The 12,612-nt window shown below is 42.8% G+C and overlaps 1 protein-coding gene across 1 annotated transcript in view; it reads right to left on the bottom strand.

Annotated features, from left to right (window-relative positions):
* Window positions 1-534: 534 nt before the first annotated feature.
* KBTBD12 (kelch repeat and BTB domain containing 12) overlaps window positions 535-12,612 on the bottom strand; it is a 48,182-nt gene continuing 36,104 nt past the window's right edge. The window contains exon 6 of the mRNA XM_073351377.1: window positions 535-759. Within this exon, the coding sequence (XP_073207478.1) occupies window positions 590-759 (170 nt within the window). The 3' untranslated portion in view covers window positions 535-589. The remainder of the gene's footprint in view (window positions 760-12,612) is intronic.

Below are 12,612 nucleotides of genomic sequence, written 5' to 3'. Positions count from 1 at the left end.
CTCTTCTCTCCCACTACCACTGCTCATGCACTGGGCCAGCTTCAATTTACCCCTTTGGGCAACTGTACCAATTTCAGACCAAGTTCTACAAGCTCTTAACACCCACGTTAACCCTGCTGAAATCAATGGGGTGCACAGCATGTACGTGAAGGCAGAATCTTCCCTTGAAACTTTATCTGCACCTGCTAGGGCTCTCATTCAGCTGTGCTGCTTTACCCTGCAATGGGCCTTGAGCTGCAACTATGATGGTGAGGCTAAGGCCCACAGCAGCCCAACCTGCGTTGTACATTAGAGCTTACACGGCTAAACGATGAAGTGCTGTGGTAGGGTGCCTGGGCCAACTCCAGAGGCTTATTGGGATGGGAAGCCCATAGTACCAATCACAAAAGCTTGAAGTACCAATACTGAGTACATAGCAGTGGCTGAGATCACAGGTCTAAGGCACTGCTTGCTTGAGCATGTCACAGACTCATCTCTGTAGAACTCAATTTTCACCTCAGACCACTTCTGAGGTCAAGCTGCACATCTCTCTCTATTCTGAGCTCTTCAGCTACAGCAGAATCTGGAAGCACAAGGAACAACTGCATTTCTATTGATCCACTAGGTCAGAGGGTGGGGGGATAAGATCTCGGGGGTTCAGTCTAGCTACAAGGCAGACATCGTAGCTGTCATGCATGAGGATGTTGATGGCCACCACATTCCACTGGTTTTCCCACGTATCCAGCTCTAGGATCTCTTTGGTGATAATTTCATGGCGAGCTGAAAAATAGTAGCAACAACAAAATATCAAAGGCAAAGTCAACAGGGTCAAAGAAGTTTGCAAAAATAATGAATTAATCCTTCCTCTTTGTGAGGAACTTGTCATAAACAATCAGGGTAGAGCAACCACATTAAATCACAGCCATTCTTACAACAAAATGCTTTTTATTGAGGCTGACAAATCTTAACTTAACAAAAGAGCCACCAGAGAAGGGAAAATTTTGCTTCTTTAGATGCAGCGCCGCATTACACTTCCTGGAAAAAGGAAAAACCTTTTCTTTGCTAACACAGGACCTGAACTTTCCAGCAGTTTTGCTACTCAAAGCCAAGTTCTTTTCTATAAATGAAAAGGGCTTTCATTTTCCTCACTTTTTCTTTTCATTTCAAAGTTAGGTTCTCACAGCAAGTGACCTTAATCTAAACTTTGCTTACTTTGAGAAGAGGATGTCAATGTGTTTTGCTACTAGTCTCCTTCCTCCACATCAGATGACTCTCTAGATGGCTTTACTAAAAGCTGAGTCTCAAAGATTCGCAAGCACAGGCATTTCACAACCATCAGGAGAAGAACTATCACAATAAGAAACATTAAATACCCAACATATTTTCTCTGAGACTTAATAATCTGGTGACAGGTTTCATTGTGCAGTGTGTCCAGACTGGCACTCCCATTCATCTCTTCCTTGGAGGCTGCTCTTGATCCTTTTTTACATGCCCTCAAAACCTATGCCTTTATCTCTAGTGAGTGTATGTGAGAGCATTTGTACCTTTCCCTTCTTTGAGGCTGACAGCAATTTTGCTTTGTGGATCAACCAGCAAAGGAAAGAAGAGGAAAGAAAATGTTGAAGTTCCAGAGAGCTGCAAAGCTTGTAACCTTGGGAGCACAGGCCTTTCATTCTCTCCCATGAGAACAGTCTTAGCAGTTCCCCAGTCTTATCCACAACATCCATGTCTTCTTATGATTTAGGAGCAACAGGTGAAAACAATTGTGTCACAATGGCTCGATATCACGAGACCTAACATACATCCAGGGCTCTTCAACTGTCCTGGAAGGTTGGCTTTCAGGATGTGGGGGACAGTCATGTGGAAAAAAGAATTTCAGGATAAGTTTCCCCACCCTGATAACTGGGGGTAAATCTACATTAGTGTAGCTCCCCCACATCAACTGGTGTGGTGAGCACCCAAAGCCAACCCTGTTTCCAATTACCTGTGCCTTCTGCCATGTGTTCATTCCTAAAGAAACTATTCACCAACTCCAGTCACATCGTTTCTCATATGGTAACACAAAGAGATGCTTCTGTCTCAGTTCAGAACCTCAAATCATAATTTTTTCTCAGTTTTGCCCACAATTAATTGTGGAAGAGGGGAAAACAAGTTTGAACAAGGGGTAGGCTGCATTTGTCACTGAACTAAATCCTGAGCCCTTACTTTAGCTTTAATTCCCCTTCAGGAGTTTTCTTGAGTAAAGCCTGAATATAACCTGAGTAAGACCTCGTTAGGATTTGTCCCTATCTAAATACCCCTTGTTCCATTTCTTCATACAGCCCGGGGGGAGCTAACCAGTCGTGATGTTTTGCTTATCAAACTCATGCAGTTCAGCAAGGAAAGAGGAAGAATAATAGGTAGGAAAGCACCATCCATCCATGAAAGAAGAGAACAAGCTGCTAAAACACCCAGTTAAAATATGGAGAAGAAAGGTTTGATTGACAGAGACTGTAAACAAATGACATCTACAAGCACCAGCAAAGAGCTCTTGTTTCTATATGACCCAGCAGGAGTGAGAAGGGTTTCTTTCAAAGCAAACAGGAAGACACAAGCAGCCCCAGTATGTGACACTGGAAGCACCAGTCCTGTTATTTATTATTAGATCAACTCCTTTATGCCATAAATTATTATGCCAGGAATTTCTTTGGCGTGGATCACGACAAAATGAGACAATCGAGTGAGAAAATCAAACAGTGGAGCTGTCTAAAACATTCTGTGGAGGATTGCAACACTTGAAAAAAAAATCCTAATTAAAACATCAAAGGAAGATTCAGAAATCCTCCCCACAAGTCTTGCTGTGTCTTTTCCTGACCCTCATGACTCATAACCTTTAGTGTCTTTTGTTTCCCTTTTTTGTAGGCTGTTGTAACCAGTTTTGTTCCTCTCTCTACGAATTCTGTTTTCCAGCACATGGGGTGTTAGTTAACGCTCAACTCTTGAGAGAAAAAAAGAGAGTCTATGTTGTTGGAATAAAGGATGTCATAATTTCTCTAGTCTTATCTCGCTTAACTTAAAAGGAAACTACACCTATTTGGTTCACATAAAGAGAATTATCTGAGACAAAGAAAAAATATGTTAACAAGAAATGGGCTAAAATTGGTTCTTCATCTCTGAAGCCCTTTGAATTTTGGTGGGAATCAAATTCAAATCACTGAATTCAAATGTGGTTCTGTGATTCTGGTTCCAGATTTTGGGTCTAAAAACAGAAAGGACCAATGCTGCAGATCCAGTTTGTGCACAGCCAATGCATTCTTGCAAGGTTTCAGCCGAACAGGGTAGAAATCTCACAAAAAGAGATGATCTCGTAAGACTTCCACTGCTATGTAAGAGCTAAGTATTATTTATTGCCACTATTGTCTAATATTATTTTGGGCCAAAATTTTGCAAGAATACCTTGTGTGAGTTTGGGGCCATTGGTTCCAGTCTCTAGTCTGGATTCAGGCTTTAACGCGAATCCCAAACCTTAGCTTAGAGGTAACTCAAGTGATGCTCTAAGCACTGTCTCATCAGTTTCTCTGTTATTTTAATTATAATTTGTATTTCTAAGCTTCAATCTCTTATAGTAGCTTATTTTGCTGAAAAGTGATTTTATGAGTGCACAGTAGAACCTACACTCACTCAAGAGATCACCCTTATTGGGCAACTTGTCTTAAGAAACCACCCCACAGTATCCCCAAACAAATTTAGCACAGTTCTGCTCCACTTTTATATTCAACCACCTACATTAAGCAAATTATTTCTTTTTAGTGACTCAAATGGTCACTTAATAGATTTCACTGTTACACAAACTGAGATTTCATTCTGCTAGAGATACTGATTGAACCATCAGAAGTAATCCTGAGAGGTATTTTTTTGAGTAAGATCCATAAGATTTTCTCACAGGAGCCTACATAGAACAGACACGTTCTCCTACAATACACTGTGAATGGATTCAGAAAGTAGTCCAGTTTAATACTCCACGAAGAACAATGGGATATCCTGCTAGAAATCCAGCCAAGCACACAGACTAGTAAAGCACCAGTGGGGATGCAGTTCCATGGGTCTAGATTGGGTAGGACTTTGCAGAGGGGATGCTTCACCCATGGTAGGCTAGCTCCGGTTAACTCTGCCTATGGGCTTGTCTACAGACAGAAGCTGTACCACTTTAACATACTGGTAGAGTTAAAGCGGTGCAATACCCCTCTCCCCAGTGAGAATGCAGTTATATCACTATAAAAGTATTTATAACAGTATAGCTTATTCTTATATAAGAAGGGGAATAGGCTATACCAGTATAAGGCATCTTTATACCAGTATAACTTTGCCAGACTAGAGATTGTGTCGATTCAACTATATTGGTAAAAAGCACACCCCTAACTGGCATAGTTATACTGGTGCAAAATCTGTGTACAGACCTAATACTGCACCTATAAAACCACCTTTTCCAGGCAATAAAGACCTTGTTTTGTAATTGAGACTTTAATTTGCCAATAAAAATAACATTTCACATATGCAAACTACAGTATTCTGCATGTAGAATTTGCAGGCATAATCTTCAAAATCCTGCTTAACACTTTAGCCCATCAGCTCTTGGGGGGGGGGGGAGAGAGAGAGAGAGAGAGAGAGAGAGAGAGCTCTAGCAAGCTCTGTTCCTAGAGATGGCTGCCCACTTATCCAGCATTCATCAACCTAAAACACACAACAGTAACTAAGGCTGATATAAATGTTTTGTTTGTAAACAAAATGGTATCATTTTTTACATAACAATGTTCTTCTCTCCATGTGTTTAAAGCAGGATGAAACTGACAGAGAGAATGTTACTTTTCAATAAGATGGCCGCCTCCATCCATATGCTCAGAAACATCCAATTCTATTAAAAGCTATATTTTTTAATGCATTTCACTATCCAGCATTACTGGACTGATTTTTCATTGTATGATTTCTCATGCCACTTGAATCAAGATGGACCACTGCATGTTAAGACCTACAATATTGCTTCAGGCAATGCTATAAATATTTTATTTGTTTTTCTGTTCTGTCAAATTGCATTCCATATGTGGTTTGGGGGTAACAACTTTGCCTTGTGGATATAGGTTATGTATTACTTCTGATCTCTTTGATATTTATTTTCCATCTTGAAGTGTAAGCACCACTTGCAAATCTAGCCAAGTATTTGCATGGCCCCCCATCACTGTATTATCTGAGCTGCACAGTCATTAATGAATCTACCCCAACAACACCCTTATTTTATCGGTATTATTATTAATGTTTTACAAAAGGGAAACTGAGGCACAGGAAAATGAAGTGACTTGCCCAAGGTCACACAGGAATTCTGTAGCAGAGCTGGCAACTGGAACTCTGGAACTGGAACTCTGGCAACTGGAACTCTGGAACACTGCTTTAACCATAAGAACATATGAGGAAAATATTTGAACAGCACTTTAGAGACAAGGGAACAAACTAAACCTTACTAATTTTACTTCAGTGGAGTTACACCAGGCACAAATTTGGTCCAGTATCTAATCAATCCTTAATAGCCCATTGGTGTAAATATTATTGCCTCCATTTTACAGATGAGGAAACTGATGCATGAAGTGATTAAGAGGCTCGACAAAGGCCACACGTATGTCACTTTCACAGCTGGAATTAGCATTCATGTGTCTGCTTCTCATCAGTAGGCTTCTGTGGTCTGTGAAATTCCTGTCCCAAGCTCCTTTATGCACAGCTGCTGATCTCAGTCCTGGCTTTTCCCCCCACATCGTCATACCACTTTTCTATGTCTGACACACACATCTCCATACTGCACCCTAACTCTTTGTCCTGGATCAGCTTCAAAACAGCCACTAAAACTCTAGCTGCTAAATTGTTAACTGGCTGCTCTTAGCTTTCCTTGAAGGATTCATTCAGGCATTACAGACCCACCAGATCCCCAAAATGTCTGGCAGATCCTCATTCTGGTCTTTATTCTCCAACACCTCCAGCCATTGGCGTTTAACAGCTATTCTAAATCTGACTTGTCACTGTTGAAATGCTTTGATTCCAGCATTGGTTTGTTTACCCAATGGGGTTTTTACCTGTCTTTTTAAGGTCCTTTACAATTTACACGTCTCTGATTTCTGTGATTCTCTGTACCAGAAAACACATAATGTTCTCTCCATATAGCATGACTACAACACCTCCCGCCACATTATTCATGGCCATTCATAGCTGCCTTCCTAATTACCTGTTACAATGTTACAAGCTTGGGGGCAGGGGAATGCACATGCTTTTGCTGCAATGGGTTAAATGGTTTGTTAGCCTGTCATCATGGGAGACATGAAATCCTGACTTGCAATTGGACAAAAGAGGAAAATGTTTTCTCCAGGTACTCAATCCCATTTCTGTCCATCACTAGGAGCCAGATCATGAGCCATCCTGTGTGCCCATGCAGGGGAGCATGGGGGCATACGGTGCTCCCTAACTCCTCTGAGCTGGCTACTCACATCACAGAGCACACCCTTTGCAGAGTCACTACATCTCCTTATCTGTGCATGTGTGCAGGGAACAGGGAAAGCCTGGGCTTCACCCCTCAGCACACTGGCCAGTGCACATTGTGCCAGGCTTAGAATTGGTGCAGGGTACGGACCCACCAGAGCTCGGGGAGAACTAGGAGGCACATTGTGGCTTGGGTGTACAGTGGTGCGATGTATCTTACAGTTCGGTGCATCTGTTCAGAGAATGAACCCAATTCAGACAAGGCCTCTATCGATCTGCCTACCTAGCGTCTAATGCTTCTAGCCCCCCAGTCTCAACTTCATGAGCGGTCAGTGCACTCATGACCTATACGCTGTTTTTAAAAGTTGGATGTGGTGGCTTAGAGGGAGGACCTCCCATTTCCACTGCTATTTCAACTGTCTTTGTTTGGGTTTCAATATCCAGAGCCTTTCTAATTATTTATCCTTTTATCTTGCATTCCTTACGCTCATGCGTACTCTCCTCAGGCCTGATTTTGTTCCCACTGAAGTTAATGGCAAAACTCACATTAACTTCAACGGTCACAAGATTAGGTGCATTGACTTCAGTAGCACATGAGTAAGGGCTGCAGGACCAGGCCCTTACAGAAACAGAATTACTGGTCCCACTCTATGCTAAGATCCCATTGATAAATGGTTTAGAAAGGATTAATAAATGTTATAAGCATGTTGTAGACACAAGCAGTATATTGTTATGAGGTGTGTGAAACATTGTTAGGGGTTAAATTAAAACTTCATTCAAACTGATGTGTGACCAAGTCCCACATTTAAGACAGTTGTAAGAGACACTTAAGGGTCACACCTAAAACAAACCCTAACAGAGTCTGCTCAGAAACTAGCAGCAGGTGAGCGGAGGGTTTGACTAGGCATTGTGACCAGGTGGGCTGGTGTGTGGGTGGAGAGCACACACACTGAAATGGTGAACAGGTAAGAATAGAACAAAAGCAGAGGCAAAAAACCACAAGAAAGCTTAGCAGTAGCCTCTCAGCACAGGGTGTCCCTGGATAAAGCTACAGAGACAGCTTTTGGGTCTAAAGCAGCTTGGGTAGGATTGCCAACCCTTCAGGATTGTCCTGGAGTCTCCAGGAATTAAAGATTAATATTTAATTAAAGATTATGTTAGGTGATGAAACCTCCAGAAATACGGCCAGCCAAAACTGGCAACCCTAGGCTTGGGCTGAAAGCTAAGAAAGTGCTCCTTTTGTTCTTGGTTCCTTCTGCATTCAGAGACACAGGACTTTGTACATTCTTTATAAGTGAACAAAACTGCATCAAAGAAATCCCGACTATCACCAGTTTCTGCTGCTAGCTGGAACAACCTACTAGACCCCACATTTTGGCCCCAGGGGGTAACAATATGTTATAGACAGTTATAAGTACATCAGCAGATGTTATACATGGCTGTAAGCCATGTTTATAAGCAACCTATTGGACTCTATAACAATTGTTGAACATTTATTGAACATTTATTAACACTTTCTAAACTAGATATAAATAGAAACTTGATCTGAAGTGTGACTGGATTACTAATATCTTCCCATCAAACACGGGGTCAAATTCAGAACCCGTAGCAAGCAGGTGCAGATCGTCATTGCTTCTGAGACCTATATCAGCCTTAGTTACTGTTGTGTGTTTTAGGTTGATGAATGCTGGATAAGTGGGCAGCCATTTCTAGGAACAGAGCTTGCTAGAGCTCTCTCTCTCTCTCTCTCTCTCTCTCCCCCAAGAGCTGAATTACATATTACTCTGGTTAGTGTGAAAATTAGGTGAAAGGTCATTCAGCAGCTTCTTAGTGTGGATTCCACATGCAGGCTTGATAGATGGTTGAGAGCCTGCAGCTTGACAGCTTATGATGAGCTAGATCTGTGCAAAACAAAACAGGGATTCTGCATCCCATTTATTAATAGGAAAATGTATTCAAAACATAATAACTGTGGACAGGAGAACTTTAAATATTCAGTGTTACCTAGTAAATTCTAACTGATCAGGGAAACAAGCAGGGTTGCAAACAGGCAGCAATCAGCCAAGAACTTGCCCTCCTGCTTTATTTAACTGGGAACATAGCAGGGTGCTTCAGAAACAGTTTTGTTCCAATCCCACATCCCCCAAACTTCACAAGTACAGTATTTACTGTGCCAGGCTCCTTAATATGTCTAAATTTAATTTGCTTCAAGTAATGTACTGTAACCACTATAATCCAAAACAAGCACAACAATTATTCTCCATCTAAATCATATAACAGATGAGACTGAAGGGAGCAGACGTTATGGTAGATTAGTCAAAATAAAAAACCGTTAAGCTAGTCCACTCTCAGGAAAGGATGGTGCTGAGATCCAAACTCATTAGCTCAGCTGGAATACAGTAATTACAACATGGCACTGCCCTGCTAGAAACTAAACACTATTCCAATTTATATATTTGTTTTCAAGAGCACGTCATGTAAATGATGATGATGAGGCAGTTAAATACATTTGGGTTAGCTATTTAAATATCTGTATTGTGACAGGATCGGGCCGGATGGCTGCAGGAGGGTAATAGAAGGCAGATATATTAGCCCCAGCTTAAGTAGGTCCCTTTTCCCTGGGTAAGGTAACAGGGACGGTTCCAGAACAATCAGGAACCTTCTGGAGACAATTAAGATAGACGGGCTGATTAGAACACCTGCAGCCAATCAAGAAGCTGCCACAATCAATTAAGGCAGGCTAATCAGGGCACCTGGGTTTTAAAAAGGAGCTCACTTCAGTTTGTGGTGCACGTGTAAGGAGCTGGGAGCAAGAGGCGCTAGGAGCTGAGAGTGAGAACGCTGACTGTTGGAGGACTGAGGAGTATAAGCATTATCAGACACCAGGATGAAGGTCCTATGGTGAGGATAAAGAAGGTGTTGGGAGGAGGTCATTGGGAAGTAGCCCAGGGAGTTGTAACTGTCGCACAGCTGTTCCAGGAGGCACTCTAGACAGCTGCATTCCACAGGGTCCTGGGCTGGAACCCAGAGTAGAGGGCGGGCCCGGGTTCCCCCCAAACCTCCCAACTCCTGGTCAGACACAGGAGGAGTTGACCTGGACTGTGGATTCACGAAAACGGCCAAACTGAGGGCTGCCGTGAAGCTCCAAGGCGAGCAGATCTGCCAATAAGTGCAATACCCACCAAAGTAGAAGAGGAACTTTGTCACAGTATAGAAACGTAACAATTCCATGATTGTCTAGGACTTCATGAGTGTCCCTATGCTGCATGCCGTGGCTACTTGGAACTTCATAATAACTACAAGGATGTAACTCAGGCCCTCCTGCTCCAAAATCAGAGACTCCCCTACCACTTAAGCCAAAGGAGAATCTCCAGTTGTTATTAACAGGATGGGTCCTATGACACACAGTTAAGCATCTCTGATTTCATCCAGGAGAAGGCAGTGGTGCACAAACATACTAGCTACGTCTTTAATTCATTGTAGCAACATTGGTATAAACATATATTACTGCTCTGAACTGTATTTGAGGTAGAGAAGGGGTTAACTGCCACTTCAAATACACCTAGCTCAGTATCAAGTGGATTTAATTGATGAGGTTCGGAAGGACTTTTATATGTGATGGACCAATAGCAGCAGACCCTGTGTTTGAGGTAGGGCCTTTAATAGCTGAATTCAGGTAGTTTTCCTTTTGTTTTGCAAAACAGCCAAGGACATATGAGGGTGGGTAGTTTTGAGTGACAGCCTAGGCACGTGCTCTTAGCAAACAATAGTATTTAATTTTTAAAAATAATTTAAGAATTATATCTGCATGTATGCCCAGAATTTATTCCTACAACTCTACTAATTATACAATTGGGTCAATATCTGTAAACAAAAACCCCTAGCAAAAGTACAGCTTCTACCAATTCCTCAATTGATTCAAACCCTCCCCCAAGCCTAGGAAAGCACATAAGCTTGACAACATGATGTGAAGGTCAACAAATTTGCACCTTGGCAAACCTAGAGTGAAAGCAAATAACCCACTTCTAACAAACACGCACACCCCCCCACACACACCCCTCCACGATTTTAACCCATGAACATTTTTATCTTCAGAATCAGTGAAAGAAATAGGAAACTTAACTGGCAGGCATTTTATAAATATGTAATGCTGAATAACTTAACATGAGCTTGCCACATCCTTCAGTGAAGCATGCTAATGTGACTGCTTATGCCATACACACAGCTCGAAACACTAATAGCTGTCACCCTGTGCAGGGTCTAGGATTTCATTTTATGTAAAAAGGCAAAGGAAATATAAAATGTATCAACAAGACCATTATGCAGGCAAGCTACAAAAGCTGGTTTAAAATCCGTAGCTATGGCAGTAGCTCAGCAAAACATCTAGTAGAACACGAGATGGCTATTGCCCATTGCATTATTCTGAATGTTCACTTTAAGAGCAGCTTGTCTGCAAAACTATAGATTAATTGTCAACAAGATTTCAATTAATTAAAACACCATATTTCTGCGCATCTTGCTGGGGGCTGCAATATTGCTGACAGATAGCATTTGTGACACTGGAATGCCTGGGGGAGCAGAGCGTCAGAGACAAATAGATTAATAATTCCTCCTGACTTAATATTAGTTCACTTCTTAGGAGAACCAAGCCAGTTAATGTGGACACCATTGTTTTAGTGGCTACAGAATTAAGCTTCCCAAGTCAAGTTAAAGCAGATTTGAAACTGGAATTTCAGCAGAACAGAAATGGTTTTTCACATACCTAGAATGGCCATTGTCAGAAGTAATATTACGGGAAGATGGCGCCTCTCAGCAGGACAACACACATGAGCCAGGGTCCAGATCTGGATCAAGGATCAAACTAAAAAAAAGTGGTACTTTCCAAAGCTCCACCCACAAATCAAACCCTGCCCTACAGGAAACATCCAAACAAAATGCCATTATGCCATCCCTGGGGTTCAGAGGCCTACCAGGGCTCAGCTTACCCTTGGTGAGTCTTGGAGACATCTTGGGCTCAGCTCACCCTTGCACACTCTGCACTGTTTGGCATGCTCTTCTGGGTTCAGCTCACTCTCAGCAAAGCTCAGTAGGTCCACTGACTCCCCCTTCGTGGGGCTTTGGATTGTTGCCTGTACAGTTGCTCCTCCCGTGCTGCTGAGGTGGCTGTTACTGCTACTCTGGCTGTACTCTCTCAGGCAGGCTGAGAGACTTGAGAAGTGGCAATGAGTGGAGCCCCCAATGACGGGAGTTTAAAGCAGTGGCAGCCCAGGGACTTGGTGGCAGGAGCAGTAGCCAGTGTGCGGTATTGACTTTCCCCTCATTCAAGTCTGGGGCCTTCAGGTAGTTGACAGCTGGTGCTTTTGAGCCCAGGTGTGTGTTTGCATGTGGTGCCTCTGGCCTCTGATTCTCCAGGGGTGCCGATAACAACTCAAGATGGCTGTTGAGTGTCAGCTAGGCAGTGTGAAGGGCACAGGAGCAAAATCAAAATGGCAGCCAGCCAAAAACACAAAACAAAAACATACCATACCAGTTCACTAAGGAGGTGCAATCTGAGCCCTGGGCTGGATCCAGATTAGGTTTAAGTACAAGCAAAGATGAATCAGGCTGTGGGGGTTGGACTGATTTATTATTATAGGGAGAGCTGGTAGCAACCTTGATATTTAGGTTGCCTAACAACTTCCATTATAAAAATTGCTTTTGACCTTTTTGGAGAAGCTCTGACACCTCCAGAGTTCACAGCAGCAAGCACCCCTTTGAAATTCGGCTGAGGTTACAGATGTGCCATGAGCTTGTCCTGTGAAATACCGTTTAGGTTTGGCTGAGTGATAAACATCTGAAAATTACCAGACCCCTTTCTCTCTGTTGCAGGGCCGCCCAGAGGGGGGACAAGTGGGGCAATTTGCCCCAGGCCCAAGGCCCTGCAGGGGCCCCCAGGAGAGTTTTCAGCGAAGTGCCCCGAAGCAGAAGGACCGCACCGCCAAAGACCCCAGGCCCCCTGAATCCTCTGGGCAGCCCTGCTCCATTGTGTGCCTGAGGAAAACGTTGCCAGAATGCCAAAATAGCAGCCAAACAGGAATATTCTAGAGAGCTGCGCCCAGGCTGCTCCAAAGCAGCAGAAACACTATTTTGGAAATGCTT

Source organism: Lepidochelys kempii, chromosome 7, assembly GCF_965140285.1.
Source record: "Lepidochelys kempii isolate rLepKem1 chromosome 7, rLepKem1.hap1, whole genome shotgun sequence".
NCBI lineage: Eukaryota > Metazoa > Chordata > Testudines > Cheloniidae > Lepidochelys > Lepidochelys kempii.
The sequence above is the reverse complement of the archived record's forward strand: the minus strand, read 5'-3'. Positions and strand labels throughout refer to the sequence as shown.